Source organism: Gallus gallus, chromosome 8 (genome assembly GCF_016699485.2).
Source record: "Gallus gallus isolate bGalGal1 chromosome 8, bGalGal1.mat.broiler.GRCg7b, whole genome shotgun sequence".
NCBI classification, from domain to species: Eukaryota; Metazoa; Chordata; class Aves; order Galliformes; family Phasianidae; genus Gallus; species Gallus gallus.
Window position 1 is genome coordinate 16,204,330 of NC_052539.1, and position 18,089 is coordinate 16,222,418.

At 41.3% G+C, this 18,089-nt stretch overlaps 1 protein-coding gene and 1 long non-coding RNA gene across 2 annotated transcripts in view; one reads left to right on the top strand and one right to left on the bottom strand.

Annotated features, from left to right (window-relative positions):
• VTG2 (vitellogenin 2) overlaps positions 1-18,089 on the top strand; it is a 20,980-nt gene continuing 2,891 nt past the window's right edge. Inside the window, exons 1-33 of the mRNA NM_001031276.2 lie at positions 1-89; positions 205-225; positions 326-477; positions 1,805-2,056; positions 2,566-2,727; positions 2,833-2,981; positions 3,150-3,300; positions 3,419-3,576; positions 3,659-3,824; positions 4,726-4,851; positions 5,256-5,474; positions 6,046-6,263; positions 6,380-6,477; positions 6,955-7,079; positions 7,201-7,302; positions 7,941-8,060; positions 8,147-8,336; positions 9,102-9,195; positions 9,328-9,513; positions 10,006-10,150; positions 10,272-10,494; positions 10,585-10,760; positions 11,114-11,815; positions 12,280-12,330; positions 12,584-12,673; positions 13,113-13,325; positions 13,421-13,563; positions 13,944-14,082; positions 14,623-14,758; positions 15,217-15,403; positions 15,726-15,817; positions 16,907-17,004; positions 17,751-17,910. Coding sequence (NP_001026447.2) covers positions 20-89; positions 205-225; positions 326-477; positions 1,805-2,056; positions 2,566-2,727; positions 2,833-2,981; positions 3,150-3,300; positions 3,419-3,576; positions 3,659-3,824; positions 4,726-4,851; positions 5,256-5,474; positions 6,046-6,263; positions 6,380-6,477; positions 6,955-7,079; positions 7,201-7,302; positions 7,941-8,060; positions 8,147-8,336; positions 9,102-9,195; positions 9,328-9,513; positions 10,006-10,150; positions 10,272-10,494; positions 10,585-10,760; positions 11,114-11,815; positions 12,280-12,330; positions 12,584-12,673; positions 13,113-13,325; positions 13,421-13,563; positions 13,944-14,082; positions 14,623-14,758; positions 15,217-15,403; positions 15,726-15,817; positions 16,907-17,004; positions 17,751-17,910 — 5,314 coding nt within the window. The 5' untranslated portion in view covers positions 1-19. The remainder of the gene's footprint in view (positions 90-204; positions 226-325; positions 478-1,804; positions 2,057-2,565; positions 2,728-2,832; positions 2,982-3,149; positions 3,301-3,418; positions 3,577-3,658; positions 3,825-4,725; positions 4,852-5,255; positions 5,475-6,045; positions 6,264-6,379; positions 6,478-6,954; positions 7,080-7,200; positions 7,303-7,940; positions 8,061-8,146; positions 8,337-9,101; positions 9,196-9,327; positions 9,514-10,005; positions 10,151-10,271; positions 10,495-10,584; positions 10,761-11,113; positions 11,816-12,279; positions 12,331-12,583; positions 12,674-13,112; positions 13,326-13,420; positions 13,564-13,943; positions 14,083-14,622; positions 14,759-15,216; positions 15,404-15,725; positions 15,818-16,906; positions 17,005-17,750; positions 17,911-18,089) is intronic.
• Positions 15,598-18,089, bottom strand: part of LOC121111362 — a 25,126-nt gene continuing 22,634 nt past the window's right edge. Inside the window, exon 6 of the long non-coding RNA XR_006939966.1 lies at positions 15,598-17,271. This is a non-coding gene — a long non-coding RNA (uncharacterized LOC121111362). The remainder of the gene's footprint in view (positions 17,272-18,089) is intronic.

The following is an 18,089-nucleotide window of genomic DNA, read 5'->3' on the forward strand; positions in this document are numbered from 1 at the left end:
CTTCCATAAAAGTCTCACCATGCCTGGCAGAGCCCTATTCACCTTCGCTATGAGGGGGATCATACTGGCATTAGTGCTCACCCTTGTAGGTAAGCTTACACATCCCGTCTTCATTCTTCTTCCCTGGAATTTCCTTGAGTTCACTGACAACAATTAGGTTTAGACTGCATATAGCTCATGTGGTTTTTCTATCTCTTTTTGTAGGCAGCCAGAAGTTTGACATTGGTAAGTACATTTCTACCTATAAACTTGGTGACTTTGTTATGATGACTATTCATTAGAATATGCTTACAGCTTCTACGTAAATGGCTGTTATTCCCCACAGACCCAGGATTCAATAGCAGAAGGAGTTACCTGTACAACTATGAAGGTTCTATGTTGAATGGGCTTCAAGACAGAAGTTTGGGCAAAGCTGGTGTGCGCTTGAGCAGCAAGCTAGAGATCAGTGGGCTACCAGAGAATGCTTACCTCCTCAAGGTACTGGCCATGTCTTGTTCCAAACGCACCAACCAACACTGAATTCAAGTCACATTCATTTACAGGTGTTTTGCTCACCTGTGTTCCAAGAAGGCTATAGGAGACAGAATTGGAAACTTAGTACTGTAGGTTTCAGAGAATGGTTTGCTAACTGAAGTTTCAAATTTGAGGAGTGATTTACCATCCAATTGCTTACATGTGCTTACTGTGAAAATTGTTTGTAGCAGGGACTTCTCAAGACTTTATATGTGAAGTAGAGGTGTCAATACCAGGGATTCTGTTACAAAATGTTTATTTCTAACTTAAGGCACTTCAGCCTGCTCTGATTTTAAGATTTTATTCAATTTTCAACAAATATTTCCAAGTCCTGTGGGGAGAAAGGACTTGGGTATGTAGAATGCAGATACGCAGATCTATGGTCATGCAGATAATTAATAAGCATAGATTGTGTTTACACACTTGGGGAAAAACGTGGGAGGCATCAGAAAGGACATCTCTCAAGGGTTTTAGAAGAGCTGTAGAGCTTCTATCGTTAAGGATGAAGCTCGTTAAGATATCAAATGAGTTAGGGATTGTACTTCTCATTGTTGTATTGATCCTGAAATTGTGTTGAGTGCCCCAGACGGTGCTCTGAGGGACACACCTCAACTTGCTGTAACTTCAACAAAGTCAGTAAAATTGCTTCTGATTTCCATTGTGTTTCTGTATGTAGAAGGAAACAAGCAAACAAACGAAAAAGTGTTGATTTAATCAATTCATAACTATGGATCAAATATGGTAACTTGTTTAGTCAAAGCAATAAACTTTTTTTTGAGAGGGGAAGAATTAAAATGAAGCATTCTAAGAATGGTTGGGGGGGGGAGGGGATTGGTTGGGTAGGAATTAGAATGATTTTACAATTTAAATGTTAAATTTAGTCCAAAGCAGATCCAGGCACAGCTATTGTAGTTTAAGGCTGAAGAAAAATGGAGGGAATTTCATTTGATTTACTTGAAATTTCATTTTATTACTTTCTGAATGATTTTTTCCCCCTCTGTAGTCCATGAGAGTAAACTGTTCACAATCTTCCCAAGAGTTAACAAGGGTGTGTTAACTGCTTCTCTACAGCAAAAGAGCACTATTGAGCCCCCAGGACTTGTACCGATTTTACAAAGTAAGCAACAGATAGAAGAATCAAAGAATCAACTGCTACGTGGACATCTAAGCCTAAATTTGGAAGGAAGGAGTAGAAAACTAGTGATTAGGTTAATTTTTTTCCAATCTGTTTACACATTTAGTGCCGAAGTAATTTTATTCACGTCAGTATATATTTTTATCTTCCTCTCAGGTCCGCTCTCCACAAGTGGAGGAGTACAATGGGGTCTGGCCCAGGGATCCCTTCACTCGATCTTCCAAAATCACCCAAGTGATCTCATCGTGTTTCACCCGGCTCTTCAAATTTGAATACAGCAGTGGACGGATCGGAAACATTTATGCCCCAGAAGACTGCCCAGATCTGTGTGTTAACATAGTGAGAGGAATATTGAACATGTTCCAGATGACCATTAAAAAATCACAGAACGTCTACGAATTACAAGAGGTTTGTGTTTTCCATTCCCATTTCTAAAACAACTTTGCTGAAAGGATGCGTTCTGGTTAGGGGCTCTTCATTCAGGTTTTTCTTTATTTGAATCTCCTTTCAAGCATACATCGTGAAAAACTGTTGTTTTTCATTCACATAGAAAATACATGTGAACATGTTGAAGGAATTGCTTTTGCTGGAATTCTTTAAAGGCATTTGTTAAATTGCTTTGTTTAAAATGCAATACCTTCATCAAGAAGGAACCATTTTCTGAGATCCGTGACTGAATTTAAAATATGTCTATTTCATGCGTTTGTCTGTCTGTTTTTTAGTTTGGTAGGATTAATTGTGAGCAGTGGGTAACAGCTTTCAAAACATAGATGAGTGAATCCTTATCCAATTTGTCTTTGCCCAAAACATGTCTCGGTGTATCCTTACCCTCCTACGGATACTTCAAAGATTGTTCTCCTGCAGGGAAATCCTGATACAATTCACAAGTCTCTCTCTCTCTCAACTTATCCCTTCAGGCTGGAATTGGAGGTATTTGTCATGCAAGGTATGTCATTCAGGAAGACAGGAAGAATAGCCGAATCTATGTTACCAGAACTGTGGACTTGAATAATTGCCAGGAAAAGGTGCAAAAAAGCATTGGAATGGCTTACATCTATCCCTGCCCTGTGGACGTGATGGTATGTGAGACGTGGAAAGACCTTCCTCACACCAAGCAGGTGGAAAAGATGAGTAACACGAGCCATCTGCCCCATTCACTCTGTGCTCTCTCTGTGCTTCTCTAGAAAGAAAGGCTCACCAAAGGGACCACCGCTTTCTCCTACAAGCTGAAGCAGTCAGACAGCGGCACGCTGATCACAGATGTCTCGTCGCGGCAGGTGTATCAGATCTCCCCATTCAATGAGCCCACTGGGGTGGCTGTCATGGAAGCAAGGTAGGTGAGGTGCAGGGCTGCTTCTCTAAGTGAGAATAATTGCAAGTTTTGGTGGTCCCTTTCAACCCTAGATGAAATGAGAAGAGAATTGAGCCTAGCAGCAGTTGGGTAAAGCTCTAAGTACACATACTTAATGACAACTTCTTATTCCTCTCTGTGCCTTGACAGACAGCAGCTCACTTTGGTCGAGGTGAGAAGTGAGCGGGGCAGTGCCCCGGATGTCCCCATGCAGAACTATGGCAGCCTTCGCTACCGCTTCCCAGCCGTACTGCCACAGATGCCACTTCAGCTGATCAAGACAAAAAACCCTGAGCAACGGGTATGGAATGCTTAGGTCTTTGAATCACTGTCCTAATTGAAAATTAAGTGACCAGAAATAGGATCAGAAATACCAAGGGATTTAATGACATGTCCCTTCTCTCTCTTGTGGTGTACAGATAATAGAAACGCTGCAGCACATAGTCCTGAATAACCAACAAGATTTCCATGACGATGTTTCATACAGATTCTTAGAGGTGGTCCAGCTTTGCCGGATAGCAAATGCTGACAATCTTGAGTCTATCTGGAGACAAGTTTCAGATAAACCTCGTTACAGGTATTTCATTGTGCAATCTGCTGTGAAATTCTTCATTTCTGGAGACCTGAGAGCTAGACTTCTTTTTCTAACGTGCTTGCAGGCGATGGCTCCTGAGCGCAGTTTCTGCGAGTGGCACCACAGAAACACTAAAATTCCTTAAGAACAGAATTCGCAATGATGACCTCAACTACATTCAGACCCTTCTAACTGTTTCTTTGACTCTTCATTTATTGCAAGCTGATGAACACACACTTCCAATAGCAGCAGTGAGTAAATCCATGTGAATCTTTCCAATTTGGTAGCAAAAAGAATGTTAATTGATGGCAACCTTTGATTATAAAGTTCACTAGAGTGGGTTCTCCCATCATGTATACCAATTTTGCATATATGCTGATCCATGATTTTTTTAATTTTATTTTAACATATATGAGAAGATAATGCATCTTCAATTTGTTGTGGTGATAGAAGAGCCCTTCTCTCTTAACAGCTTCTGAGAAGTAGTACCATTTTAGTATGCTGGACTAATCTGTCATGCCTTCTACAGGCAAATTCTTTGTCCACATTATCTCTTCCTTCTGAAACATAAATGGTGATTTGTGCATTGCATCATTTGAATGGCTCTTGTAATTACAAAACATTCCTATAAATTGGAAAGCGCTGCAAGTTAAAATGTTAGTGCAAACGTCAAATAGTTTGCACGGTGCATAGAATAGTGTAATCATTTATACTGAACAGGATTTTTTTCCCATCTCTAATCAGTATTCCTCTTCGTAAGTAGGAAGCAAAATATATTAGCTGACAGTGCTTTCTTAATGCAATTGAGACACACGCTGTTCTAAAGATGTTCTATTTATTGACTGATGTTCACCCATAATCTTCACTTTGTGTAATGCTCAACTGAGGAAAATCAAATGGCTCTCCATGAACTAATATTTGTGCTTATTTATGTTGAAACCAATGTGGAACTAAGGTCCTAAGTGAATCTTGTTAATGAAATGTCTACAGGCTGATTTAATTTGTCTTGATGTGAAGAATAATCATTCTGAAATTACTCCCCCTAGATAAGCTGTGATGATTTTCCTTCTCTGACAGCTATGCCAAGCATTGTCTTAAATGCCAATGTTAATTTTATGTATTTATTTTCCTTTTCTTTTATTCTCCCCACAGGATTTAATGACCAGCTCTCGAATTCAGAAAAATCCTGTGCTTCAGCAAGTGGCCTGCTTGGGATATAGCTCTGTAGTCAACAGATACTGCTCTCAGACCTCAGCATGTCCTAAGGAAGCTCTTCAGGTAGGTTAATGTACACTTGTTATTGTACACTACTTTGGTTTAACTCTTTTTGGATCTGGTATGAATATGTTGACTAGACATTTTTTAACTATCAGTCAACTAGACAAATGCACATTTCATTGGCCTCCTTCAGAACAAAGGCAATAAATCATTTTACTAAAGTAGACAATAATTCAATAATTTCATCACTGAAAACACAGCTTTCACATCTTTTTTTTGTTTGTTTGTTTTCCCCTTCTTTTTTTTCCTACAGCCATCACTGGGTACTTTTATTAGGACCATTTACTTTATCGTGATAGTCTTTTTAGTGGGTATGGGGAAAACTATGGACAATACGTATATATATATACATATATATGTATACATTAGGTAGAAAAGGTTGAACTGTGCTTTGTTGTCCATAGCCCATCCATGACCTGGCAGATGAAGCAATCAGCAGGGGCCGTGAAGACAAAATGAAATTAGCTCTAAAGTGCATTGGTAACATGGGAGAACCAGCCAGCTTAAAGCGCATCCTGAAGTTCCTTCCAATATCTTCATCCAGTGCTGCTGATATCCCAGTCCACATTCAGATAGATGCCATAACGGCCTTGAAAAAGATAGCTTGGAAGGACCCCAAAACAGTAAGTAACATCTGTCAGGGATTTCTTTACTTAAGGAACTGAAGAAAGAAAATGTATGCTCTGATGGTAATTAATTCAATAACATCAAATCTGTGGTTTCATTATGTTTGCTTATTTTTAAGAACAACAGAATACAAGCTTACATTTCTGCTAGTGTTTTCTGGTAATATATAATAAATATCGTTCAGTAGAAAGCTTCCAGAAGGGTATCAGCACTGTTTCTGAAGTCAACTGATATAACGAATTAAGTCTGATGTTTGCTATATATGGTAGAAATTTAGCCACTTAGAAGTGGATAATTTAGTCTTCCTCAAGAGTCATGAGGAGAGAGAGAGAGACCTTCTGTTGACTTCTCAGGCAAAATGCTGCCATAGAGCTGCTTCTTTTAGACCTTTCCCTGACGTTGGGTGAGTCACCAGTGACCTCCTGTTGACCACTGGGGTTACTTGCATGGCGAGTATAGGCAAGGCTTTGGCCTTTCAGATGGTGTAGACAGCTAAAGGTGTTATAGGAGGCAGACTCCAGTCAGACAGTCTTTGGTAATTCCCAACAATGTGTTTCCTCTCTGCAGGTGCAGGGCTATCTCATCCAGATCCTTGCAGACCAATCACTTCCCCCTGAGGTGCGAATGATGGCTTGTGCTGTTATCTTTGAGACAAGGCCTGCCCTTGCTTTGATAACGACTATAGCTAACGTGGCAATGAAGGAGAGCAATATGCAAGTGGCCAGTTTTGTATATTCCCACATGAAGTCTTTGTCAAAGAGCAGATTGCCATTTATGTACAACATGTAAGTAGAGACAAGAATGAAGAGTGCTATTTTCTGCATATGCTGACAAACTGAATTCATTTTCTTATTCTGATGGAGTATAGCTTTTTCTGAATATATTACCTTTCTTTGTATAGATCTTCAGCTTGTAACATTGCCCTTAAGCTCCTGTCCCCCAAACTGGACAGTATGAGCTATCGGTACAGCAAGGTCATTCGAGCAGACACTTACTTTGGTGAGTAAAGCATTTCAGCGACTTTAGAAATCCCTTCTGAAGGGTTACCAAGTCCTTTGGAGGAATGCAAATTGTCAGTGCCTGTGTGGTTTATGTCTAGAGAAGTTTTTCCCCTTAGAACTGCTGATCTCTGCAAAAAGAGATTCTGTAAACTGCTTGCTAAGATTGGTTTCTGAAATGTTTAGTTTATTTTTTATTGAAAAATTAATCTATTTCTTCTTACAACTATGGTAGAAGCTTTCTCCATTTAATACAGAAATTACGTATATTTAATAATATTTAATGATTTAATAATTAATTGATAATATTTACTATTTAATAATATTTAATAAAAGTACAGGAGTATTTGAGCCTGAACAATTTAAACTCACGTAATGATGTATCTTAGAGTCAGTAACTAAAAAAGCTCCAGAAATACAGTCTTTAATGATGAGTAGAATGGTTAGAAAAATGGTCTTTTATTTACTTCTGCCCCAGATAACTATAGAGTTGGTGCTACTGGAGAAATCTTTGTTGTGAACAGCCCAAGAACTATGTTCCCATCAGCAATAATTTCCAAATTGATGGCAAATTCTGCAGGTTCAGTGGCTGATCTGGTAGAGGTAAATATTTACTTAAATTAGTAATAAAGCAAATGGAACAATTTTCATATTAAAATCTGACTCCTAAGTTTCCACTCTGTAAGTACGTTTCAGACTATTCCTTCTCACATTGTTTTTGTAGGTTGGCATCCGAGTGGAAGGCCTCGCAGATGTCATAATGAAAAGAAACATCCCATTTGCTGAATATCCCACATACAAGCAGATAAAGGAGCTTGGAAAAGCTGTAGGTGTTTTTAGCAACATAATGTGTGGGTTACATGAAGGGATATTTAGTGAGACTTATCGTGAAAGTTAAGCTCATCTCAGAGGGGACTTTACCCACCAGCAGTCAGTTTGAGTATCTCTGCAGTGAGACTGCAGGAGACATTCCTCCTGTAATGTCTGTGACAGCTTTTGCAAGTCTTGCTGCAGCACCACTTCCTTCCCACCTCAGATATGACTGCAGGAGGAGCAGAGAGATGAGGGGAAAGTGGATGTCACAGCACAAACATCTCCCATGCCTGGCAGGTTTTCTCCTCCCTCCGTTTTCCCAGCGTAGTTTATAAGTTCTCTTTAACTTCAAGAGAAATGGTGATTTGGTGCAATGCTTTCAGACTGGGTTTAACAGCACAAATGGCCCAGCCCCTCTGCATCAGAGTAAAAGTTGTTTCACCGGAATAGAGGACAGTGGATAGGGAACATCACAGTGATAGGAAGTATGTCTAAAATAGCAACACTACACAGTTAACAGGACACCAAGGAAATATGAGGGGCAAAAGAAGGCTGTGGGTTGGTCAGTAATAGTTGTCATTGCCTTGCTAAACTGCCATTTGTAAAGTGTTGCATTAAGGAACTTCACTTGTTTCCTGATCTGTTCCTTAGCTGCAGGGATGGAAAGAGCTGCCGACAGAAACCCCTTTGGTATCAGCCTACTTGAAAATACTTGGCCAAGAAGTGGCCTTCATCAACATCAACAAGGAACTCCTGCAACAGGTCATGAAGGTACCAGGGCCCCCTACTTTTCTTTGCAAGACTTGACACCACTGTCCTTTCATTTCCTCACCCCTTGGACCTCTGTCTTCTGCCAGACTGTAGTGGAACCTGCTGATCGAAACGCAGCAATAAAGAGAATCGCCAACCAGATCCGCAACAGCATTGCAGGGCAGTGGACGCAGCCGGTGTGGATGGGAGAGCTGCGATACGTGGTTCCCAGCTGTCTCGGCCTGCCGCTGGAGTACGGGTCCTACACCACCGCCCTGGCACGAGCTGCAGTCAGCGGTGGGTTGGGAAGTATGAGGTCTGCTGTGCCAGCGAGTGGGAGGGACAGGCTAAGAGAGGCTGGGGAAAGATGTAGGAAAGCATACAAACAAACAACAACAACAACAACAAAATGATGTTTTTAGTGTCATAAAACACAGGAGGAGAGATAGTGAAGGTATTAAAAAAGAAGCTGGACGCACATGAAAGCGGTGAGAGTTGTCACTGTGCTGGGGGGTCGGGCTGCCGCTCCAGGGGACGGCGACAGGCTGGAGGGATGGCCTGACAGGAGTGTGCTGAATCGTGGCAAAGGGACAGAGTAACCCCCGTGCGTGTGCAGGCTGGGCATCGCCCAGGCAGCAGCCGCTTTGCAGAAAAGGGCCTGGGAGGCCTGGTGGACAAGTTGATGGTGAATCGGCAGCGTGCTCTTGTGGTGATGGACGCCAACTGCATCCTTGGCTGCCAAAGTTGAAGCAGCGCGAGCTCCGAAAGGCTTTTCCTCCTTTGCTTAGCACATTTGAGGCCGCACCAGAAGTTCTATGCCCAGTTCTGGGTCCTCAGTGCAAAGCCCAGCAGCAGCACTGACACGGTTGGGGGCTGAAGCACCTGAACACAGAACAAGTTTTCTGTACACTTTGTTTTTTTTTCTTTTTCAGACTTGAAAGAAAGACCTTTTATCTCAAAGTCATGCCCTGTTTCTCAGCCCTTTTCATTGTATTAAGAGAAAATATTACCTCTTCCTGAAAACTGCGTCTTGCTTACACTCCAGTGTTCTGTCTTTTGCAGTTGAGGGAAAGATGACGCCGCCTTTAACCGGAGATTTCAGACTTTCTCAGTTGCTTGAATCCACCATGCAGATTCGGTCTGACTTAAAGCCCAGGTATGGCAGGTTTCTAATGCCTGAGTTATAGATGGAAGTTTGTTTGTTTGTTTGTTTGTTTGTTTTATGAAAGAGAAGCTCAATGTAAAAATGAACACCTTTCTTACATACAACCACATCTCTCTATTTCAGTTTATATGTGCATACAGTTGCAACGATGGGTGTCAACACAGAATACTTTCAACATGCTGTTGAAATTCAAGGCGAGGTCCAGACAAGAATGCCAATGAAGTTTGATGCCAAGATAGATGTGAAATTGAAAAACCTTAAGATTGAAACGAACCCATGCCGTGAGGAAACTGAGATAGTGGTTGGAAGGTATGGTGGCATTACTTTGGGATACCTTCTGTTATGGAAACCTTATGAAGTTCAAGGTTCACTGACGTTTGATGGAGGTTTCTAGACATGCAACGTGATAAATAACCTTTAGGATAAAGGGCAAAGAAGAGAAATAAGGGAATTGAAAGTCAAGAGATGCCTCAAATATTTAGGAGCTTAATTTTTCTTTTCTTTTCTTTTCTTTATTATTTTACTAGTTCTTATTTTTCAAAAAATATTTTTATTTCCAAATATATCTCTCATGTTTTGGAAATTTATTTAAATTTACCCATGCTTTGAAAACTTCCTGTGATGTTCCTCATGACCTCTTAATTGTCTTTAACGATATTTATACTAATAGTTGCATATACAGTTCCCATGTTCAAAGAGCATACTTCTGTCATAACACTTGACAGAGACAGGACAATAACTTGTTTAATCCAAATACATGGGTTTAGAATCACTCATCACTTTCTATGCATATTTTCACAGACATAAGGCTTTTGCTGTATCAAGGAACATAGGAGAACTAGGTGTTGAAAAGAGGACCTCAATTCTGCCGGAAGATGCTCCATTAGATGTTACAGAAGAACCTTTCCAAACATCAGAGAGAGCTTCCAGGGAACACTTCGCAATGGTAACCTATTCCTTTTGGCTTGCACAGTTACACTTACCCCTTACGTGCTACCTATACCTGCAGTTTTACTCTTGCCTATGACATGCTCCCAGTGGCATTCACATGCTCATCTCCACTACAGCAAGGGCCTGACAGCATGCCAAGGAAACAGTCCCATAGTTCTCGAGAAGATCTTCGCCGTAGCACAGGAAAAAGAGCACATAAACGAGACATTTGCCTCAAAATGCATCATATTGGTTGCCAGCTTTGCTTTTCCAGAAGGTCAAGAGATGCCAGTTTCATACAGAATACGTATTTGCACAAATTAATTGGAGAACATGAAGCTAAAATAGTTTTGATGCCAGGTACAGTACCGAGTACAAGCCTTTTCTTATTAGGTTTGTTAGTGCTCCTTGAAGCAGTATAACTTTTTAATCTGTGCAATTTGTGTGCAGTTCATACAGATGCTGATATTGACAAAATTCAGCTGGAGATTCAGGCAGGATCTAGAGCAGCTGCCAGAATAATTACTGAGGTAAACCCAGAATCTGAGGAAGAGGATGAATCATCTCCATATGAGGACATTCAAGCTAAACTGAAGAGGATTCTAGGCATTGACAGTATGTTCAAGGTAAGAGACTTCAAGCCTCCGAGGGGAGGATATTTTCCAGTAAATAAAGCCAAGGATTTGAAGGCTAGAGTAGTAAATTGGCACGGGAAAGCCAGGATGGGGCTGGTTCGAAAGGTGTCAGTGTTGTCAGTCCATCTCACATCTGGAGAGACTGACCCGAGGGGTGCATACAGCTGGGGCTGGTCCTCTTGCTGGGGCAGATTTTGGTGGGGAAGAGTGAGCTCTGCAGCTTCCATGGTGAGGCAGGAAAGGCTGTGGTGAGCAGCTTGTCTGACACCCACAGATATTTCACATTGTAAATACAGAAACAGATGTATCCCCTCTCCTGTGATTTCCTTTGAATTGTTTTGCAGGTTGCAAACAAAACACGGCACCCGAAAAATCGACCATCTAAGAAAGGAAACACTGTGCTAGCAGAGTTTGGGACAGAGCCTGATGCAAAAACTTCCTCCAGCTCATCTTCTGCCTCCTCAACTGCCACCTCTTCTTCCTCATCATCTGCCTCCTCTCCTAATCGTAAAAAGCCTATGGATGAAGAGGAGAATGATCAAGTAAAGCAAGCAAGAAACAAAGATGCAAGCAGCAGCAGCAGGAGCAGCAAGAGCAGTAACAGCAGCAAGAGAAGCAGCAGCAAGAGCAGTAACAGCAGCAAGAGAAGCAGCAGCAGCAGTAGCAGTAGCAGTAGCAGCAGCAGTAGCAGCAGCAGGAGCAGCAGCAGTAGCAGCAGCAGTAGCAGTAACAGCAAGAGCAGCAGTAGCAGCAGCAAGAGCAGCAGTAGCAGCAGCAGGAGCAGAAGCAGCAGCAAGAGCAGCAGTAGCAGCAGCAGCAGTAGCAGCAGCAGCAGCAGCAAAAGTAGCAGTAGTAGGAGCAGTAGCAGCAGCAGCAAGTCAAGCAGTCACCATAGCCATAGCCATCATTCAGGGCATCTAAATGGCAGCAGCAGCAGCAGCAGCAGCAGCAGGTCAGTGAGTCACCACAGCCATGAGCATCACTCAGGACATCTGGAAGATGACAGCAGTAGCAGCAGCAGCAGCAGCGTGCTTTCCAAAATATGGGTAACTCATATTTGTCAGTAAATCAAATGATACTGCCTCATGGCAGCTGGTTTTGTATCAAGTTATTAGTTGACACAGCAAATATTAGCAACATAAAATTTTAATATCTATTCTGCAAACACAACTGCAGTCATTGGCTCAGCTGTCTCTGTTAGAACATCTCAAATGTTTCTACAAGTTTGCTGAAACTTTTGTTGTGGGCAGGGAAGCATGTTTCACCAATTTATTGCTTTCCGTCTATACAAATTGTTTGTTTATATCTTTATTTTGTAGTAGGATCATTAATGCTTTATATAGACTATTTCAACCATTTCAACTACTGCATTATGTGCTTACAACTAAGCGTACAGAACTAAGCATAAGTGATAATTACTAGAATTCTGACTTAGTTCCCAGTGCTCAGATTTGAATACAATTGCAGCATTTCTTTTCTTCCAATGCTTTTCATCTCCTTCTTTTCAAAGGGGCGTCATGAGATTTATCAGTATCGCTTTAGATCAGCACACAGACAAGAGGTGAGTTTTCTATTCTTAGTTAATTGAGTTTGGAATCTGTTACGAGTTAGGTTAAAACATTGAAGTCCACTTCTTGTCTTTGCTGAGGGAAACTGCAATACTGATAACACCAAATCAGCTGTGGCAGTTCTTCTGAGGCTCATACCAGTAATATGCTCCGTAACAAAGGATATTCTGCAGCACTGCCTAGTGGAGTTTCTACGAGTGTGATTTTAAATTCGCTTCATGAGCATGATGTGTTTTCTTCCCGCAGTTCCCCAAAAGAAAACTCCCAGGTGACCGCGCTACCAGCAGATACTCCTCTACCAGATCCAGCCATGACACATCCCGAGCTGCTTCCTGGGTTAGTTGCGTCATTTTTAGGGACTTTTAACATCTTGGAAGAGTGGCCGTGCATTTGCAGCAATTGTGCAGCACAGGCAATGGGAACAGAGAAACACCAAACTGTCAAGTTTTGAATATCAGTCAGGCACACACTGTAGGTCCCCTACATGCTTTTCATGGTGCAGTCTTTTCATGGTGAGTGTGGTGTAGCTCAGTAAACGGCACAAATTTTGGCTTATCTCAAATATAGTGATGAGATCCTCCTGTGCTTGCAGGGGCACATGCATGCTAAAGCATAGACATGAGAATTTACAGGCACATGTAGATATATGTGCAGTACATACGCTGCTATATATTTGTAGTTCAGTTTTTTATATTCTAGATCTTGCATTTAAAATGCTCCATAGCAACTCCTTTGTAATGTTGTTCTTTGCATACTTTGTCCCCCTTCTCTTTAGCCTAAGTTTCTGGGTGACATCAAAACCCCAGTGTTAGCTGCTTTTCTCCATGGCATTAGTAACAATAAGAAGACAGGAGGCCTCCAGCTTGTGGTATATGCTGATACCGACTCGGTCAGGCCGCGGGTGCAGGTATTTGTGACAAACCTCACAGATTCGAGCAAGTGGAAGCTCTGCGCAGATGCTTCGGTCCGCAATGCTCACAAGGCAGTGGTAAGGCTCAAAAAATCATCACATGCAACTGTATACGTCGCAGTAAAATAATGTTCCATGTTTATAAAAATGGACCGCTTTTCGCTCCATTGTAGGCCTACGTGAAATGGGGCTGGGACTGCCGGGACTACAAGGTTTCTACTGAGCTGGTAACTGGGCGGTTTGCTGGGCACCCTGCTGCACAAGTGAAGCTGGAGTGGCCCAAGGTTCCTTCGAATGTCAGATCAGTGGTTGAATGGTGAGGTTTTAACCTTTAGTGCCACTCATATATGATGTTGGGCAAATGTGAAAAACCAGTATCCACCCATGAAGTTCTAGGGAATAAAGCACAAGCTATTAGTGAATTCTCTGAGCTGTCTGAGTACTGCCCTCGGTCCCAAAACCTGAGTGGGAGACATCGCCATCCTGTGTACAGTAATTCCTTGTGCTGGTCATCCTGAAAACCAGGGAACAGGTTCTTCCTTTCACGGAACACTGATCAGTAAAGCAGGGAGTGGTTACGGGGATGTGGCCAATGATCCTGAAGAACCTGTATGCCACTTCTGCACAGATGTGAGGCTGCCTGGTTTGGATGAGTCTTTTTGCCTCTCTGTTTCATCAGATCTTTCCTTTTTGAAGGTTTTACGAGTTTGTCCCTGGGGCTGCATTTATGCTGGGTTTCTCTGAGAGAATGGACAAGAATCCTTCTCGACAAGCCAGGATGGTTGTGGCTCTAACTTCTCCGAGGACATGTGATGTTGTTGTCAAGCTGCCTGATGTAAATATGAAACGTTGTCATCACTCTCCTATGTTTTCCTGATAGAAAAGTGAGATTGTTGGTGTTGTTTAATTATACAGGGCCAATACTTAGAAGGAAAAGCAAAGTAAAGTAAGCATCAACTTGGGTGTAAATGATGAAGACAGCCTTTATGAGTTTTCAGTCTTTTTATATTTCTTCTAAGAATACTCATACAGTGGTTTCGTTCGTGCAAAAAGAGTATGGTGGGTACTCACGAAGACATGCTTTTCCACCTGTGGTAGCTCCCTAAGTGTTTATATAAACACATTTGAAAAGGAAGTAATACATTCTCTCATAAACACTAACTGAATGATGATTCGTACCATGAAAGAAAATTGTAAGCAGAAGCAAAAGCTCGTGCACAGTGAGTCAGATAAATTGTGTTCATATAAATTCTTTGTCAACCAAGGCAGAAGAGACTGAAATTGATTTCCATGTAGGAGGAAAGGTTATCTCAGCTGTTTGTTGTGAATACTTGGTACAACTACACTTTTACAGTGCTTCTGAATTCTTTTCCAGATGATCCTCTATCAAAAAGCTGTGAGGCTTCCTCTATCACTCCCTGTGGGTCCAAGGATCCCAGCTTCAGAGCTGCAGTCTCCAATCTGGAACGTCTTTGCTGAAGCCCCCTCTGCCGTGCTCGAGAATTTGAAAGGTCAGTGTTGGATCAGGTTCAGAAGCAGGATGTCCTCAGTCTCTGGAATTAATTTGAGCATCCTCTGATTTTTAGTTTTTTTTTCTGGAATTATTTGTCTCCAGTCAATTAGGAAATGGGTTGCAATAACGCAAGGATGGTTCAGCTGGGAGAGAATATTGTGCATATAGTAGAGAAAGCATTTCAGGGAAATCAAGATTGGCGATTATCTGAAGTGGTAGCATAAACTTTCTGGCAACTATTTTGTTAGACAGAGGACTGTGTTTTTCATGCTTTTTTTAACTAGAAGTTATGGGTGGCTGGTGGCAAAAAGCCCCTATAGCCTATACAAAATTATCATATAGAGGAAAAAAACAAAAACAGAAACATAAAATAATATAGCACTAAAAATAAAACATGTAATCTAATGGCTTTTCTTAACAGAAAAGCAAATATTCACTGGCATTTTATTTAACCAGCTCGCTGCTCAGTTTCGTACAACAAGATCAAAACCTTTAATGAAGTCAAGTTCAACTACTCGATGCCCGCAAACTGCTATCACATCTTGGTTCAGGATTGCAGCTCTGAACTTAAGTTCCTGGTGATGATGAAAAGTGCTGGAGAAGCTACAAACCTTAAAGCCATCAACATCAAGATTGGCAGTCAGTAAGTAACATCTCCCAGCTGCCATACCATGAGGGATTGCGTTGAGTGGGAGAGGAGCTTGGATCTAAGCTTTGCTCGGCTTTGTTCAGCAGCCCATGGATTTTCAGCATTTTCCTTATTTACTTCCTATGCATACTGAACATGATGCCTGTGATGTTGTTATCCCGCATTTTAAGTCACAAGGATACCCTGATGTAATGTAAACAGTTGGAATGTGCTTATGTTGTGACCAGTGATATTTTAGTGAGCAAGAAAATCACTTAGTCACTATATGTGTGTAAACATGATACAAACAAGATAAGAACTCTCTTCTTCTTAACAGTGAAATTGATATGCATCCTGTGAATGGACAGGTGAAACTGCTGGTAGATGGGGCTGAGAGCCCCACAGCCAACATTTCCCTCATATCTGCTGGTAAGTGCCGCAGCATTTCCTTGGTTTCATTTTCATGTGTATACTAGGAGTAAGAGAGGAAGAGTAGACAAAAGAGTTGTATCAAAGAGCTTCCACAAGTTTGTGTTCGGTAAGTATTTATACCCTTTGGTGTCAGGTTGTTATTTAAGAATTTGCATTTTGTTCACTTGCATGTGAACGTTTAAAAACATTTATTAGGGCATGAAACTCTCAATGTGGCCAAGGAAAGTAAAGCCTAACTACTGTTTCATATATTGCTGTGGCTCCCACTGGACTTCCAAATTGGAGAAGTGTATCAGTTATGGTAGAGAACCTTGCTTGATGAAACCTTCACCACCCTCAGAGATCCAAGATGTTCTCATTGTGCTTTGTAGGTATACATCTGGTTAGCATTCTGAAGTCTGACAGGAATAAATACAGAGAACTGCGCATATGCAGGAAAACCAGGCTGCTTTCTTATTTCCAAGCAGGGGTATTTTTTCTGTGACAGGACACAGGAGGACATTGTTTCATTCTGTGCTACACAGCTGGGGGCAACGCACAATGCAGATGCTCCCCGACTATGTATCTGTGGTACACGATTCAGGATAAATCTTGCTGAAATCGGGTTAGCATCTGCCAGTGCTGCGCTCTGCCCTAATTATTATGTACTTAGTGAGCGATAATTGTGCTAAAAATGTCCCCATCGACAAGCGTGTTGTTTTTGTATTTTCTTACTCCAGTGCAGCGTAGTCAGAGTTTTGTATAGCTGCACAACTGCACAAGTATTCTAAGCAGCTCTGTAAGCCTTTCCAAGATTAAATATGATATGCTAATAACCCCAAGAGAAATAAGTTCACTTGTGATAATTAAAATTGTTTTCCAACTTTTTACAAACACTCATTATCTATGTGTACACTCTTCAGTATTTTTTTACAGCCTGTGCTTCTTGAGAACTAGTGAAGAATTCAAAGCAGAAGAGGCAAAAGAGCTTTTTTTAAAACATGATCACTACTTTTCTCTCTATTAAAGGAGACAGTTTGGGTCCATTTGAGGTGTTTTTGCTTTTTTAAATTATTACCATTATTTCTCTATTTTTCTGTATTCTAGGTGCTTCTCTGTGGATTCACAATGAAAACCAAGGGTTTGCACTTGCTGCCCCAGGCCATGGTATCGATAAATTGTACTTCGATGGAAAAACAATCACGGTACAGTTTCCTCTTCATAAATCTAGATGAGATATTTCTGTAGGATCTCCTTAAATCTGTATGTGTGAGTGCAATACTGTGCAGTAGTAAAGCTCAATCTGTCCAGGGAGGCCACATAGAAGAAGATAATGCAGCCAGTGCTGCAGAGTCCTTCTCTCTGTTTCTTAATAGGATATCCAAGAATCCTTCAGCAATAATCTATTCTTGCAGCAACTGTGTGTTGGCAAATGGGCCTGTGAGCACACATGGTCTGACTCAGCAGTGTATCTGCAAGAAAAAAAAAAGTTTTCAGCTTCTGTCCACGTTTGAAAGGCTGTACTAGAAAAATAGGAAACAGAAATGTAAGAAAACCAGTATTATCATACTGCATCTATCACCTACTCGGAAAACAGCGATCACACAGAAGCTTCAGAATAGTAGTCAGAACTACTAAGTACTTACTTAGCTAGCCAGGCACAGCATGATTTAAAGGCTGCAATGGAGCTAAAGGTACCACAACATCATGGGAGTTTGGCATTGGACTGTGAGATACATGTGAGTTCTTAGCAAAGAAGGAGAGCATTTATATGTTTGTGGGTTGTCATACTGGAACTAGATGATCTTTGGGGTTCCTTCCAACCCAAGCCATTCTATGATATGCCATGATACTGGAAAGCACATACATAGCAAAAATCTGTTCCACAATGTTGTTATGTTTGATTGTTTTAAATTTGAAATGTTTTTTTTTACTGTTCCTTTCCATGAAGATTCAAGTTCCTTTATGGATGGCAGGGAAAACATGTGGAATCTGTGGAAAATATGATGCAGAATGCGAACAGGAGTATCGGATGCCCAATGGATATCTAGCTAAAAATGCCGTGAGCTTTGGTCATTCTTGGATCTTGGAAGAAGCGCCCTGTAGAGGAGGTAGGCAAATAGCACTTTCCAGCCAACATTTGATCCACCAAGAAATCAGGTGGGGATTAGTAATTACTGTGGCTCACCACCTGAGTTTTGAACCAAGGCAACCTGTCAAGCATTTCAGCACACAAGCAGCTCCAGGGAATTAATTACATAGTTGAAAGGAAGGAAAGAAAAGGGGCTAT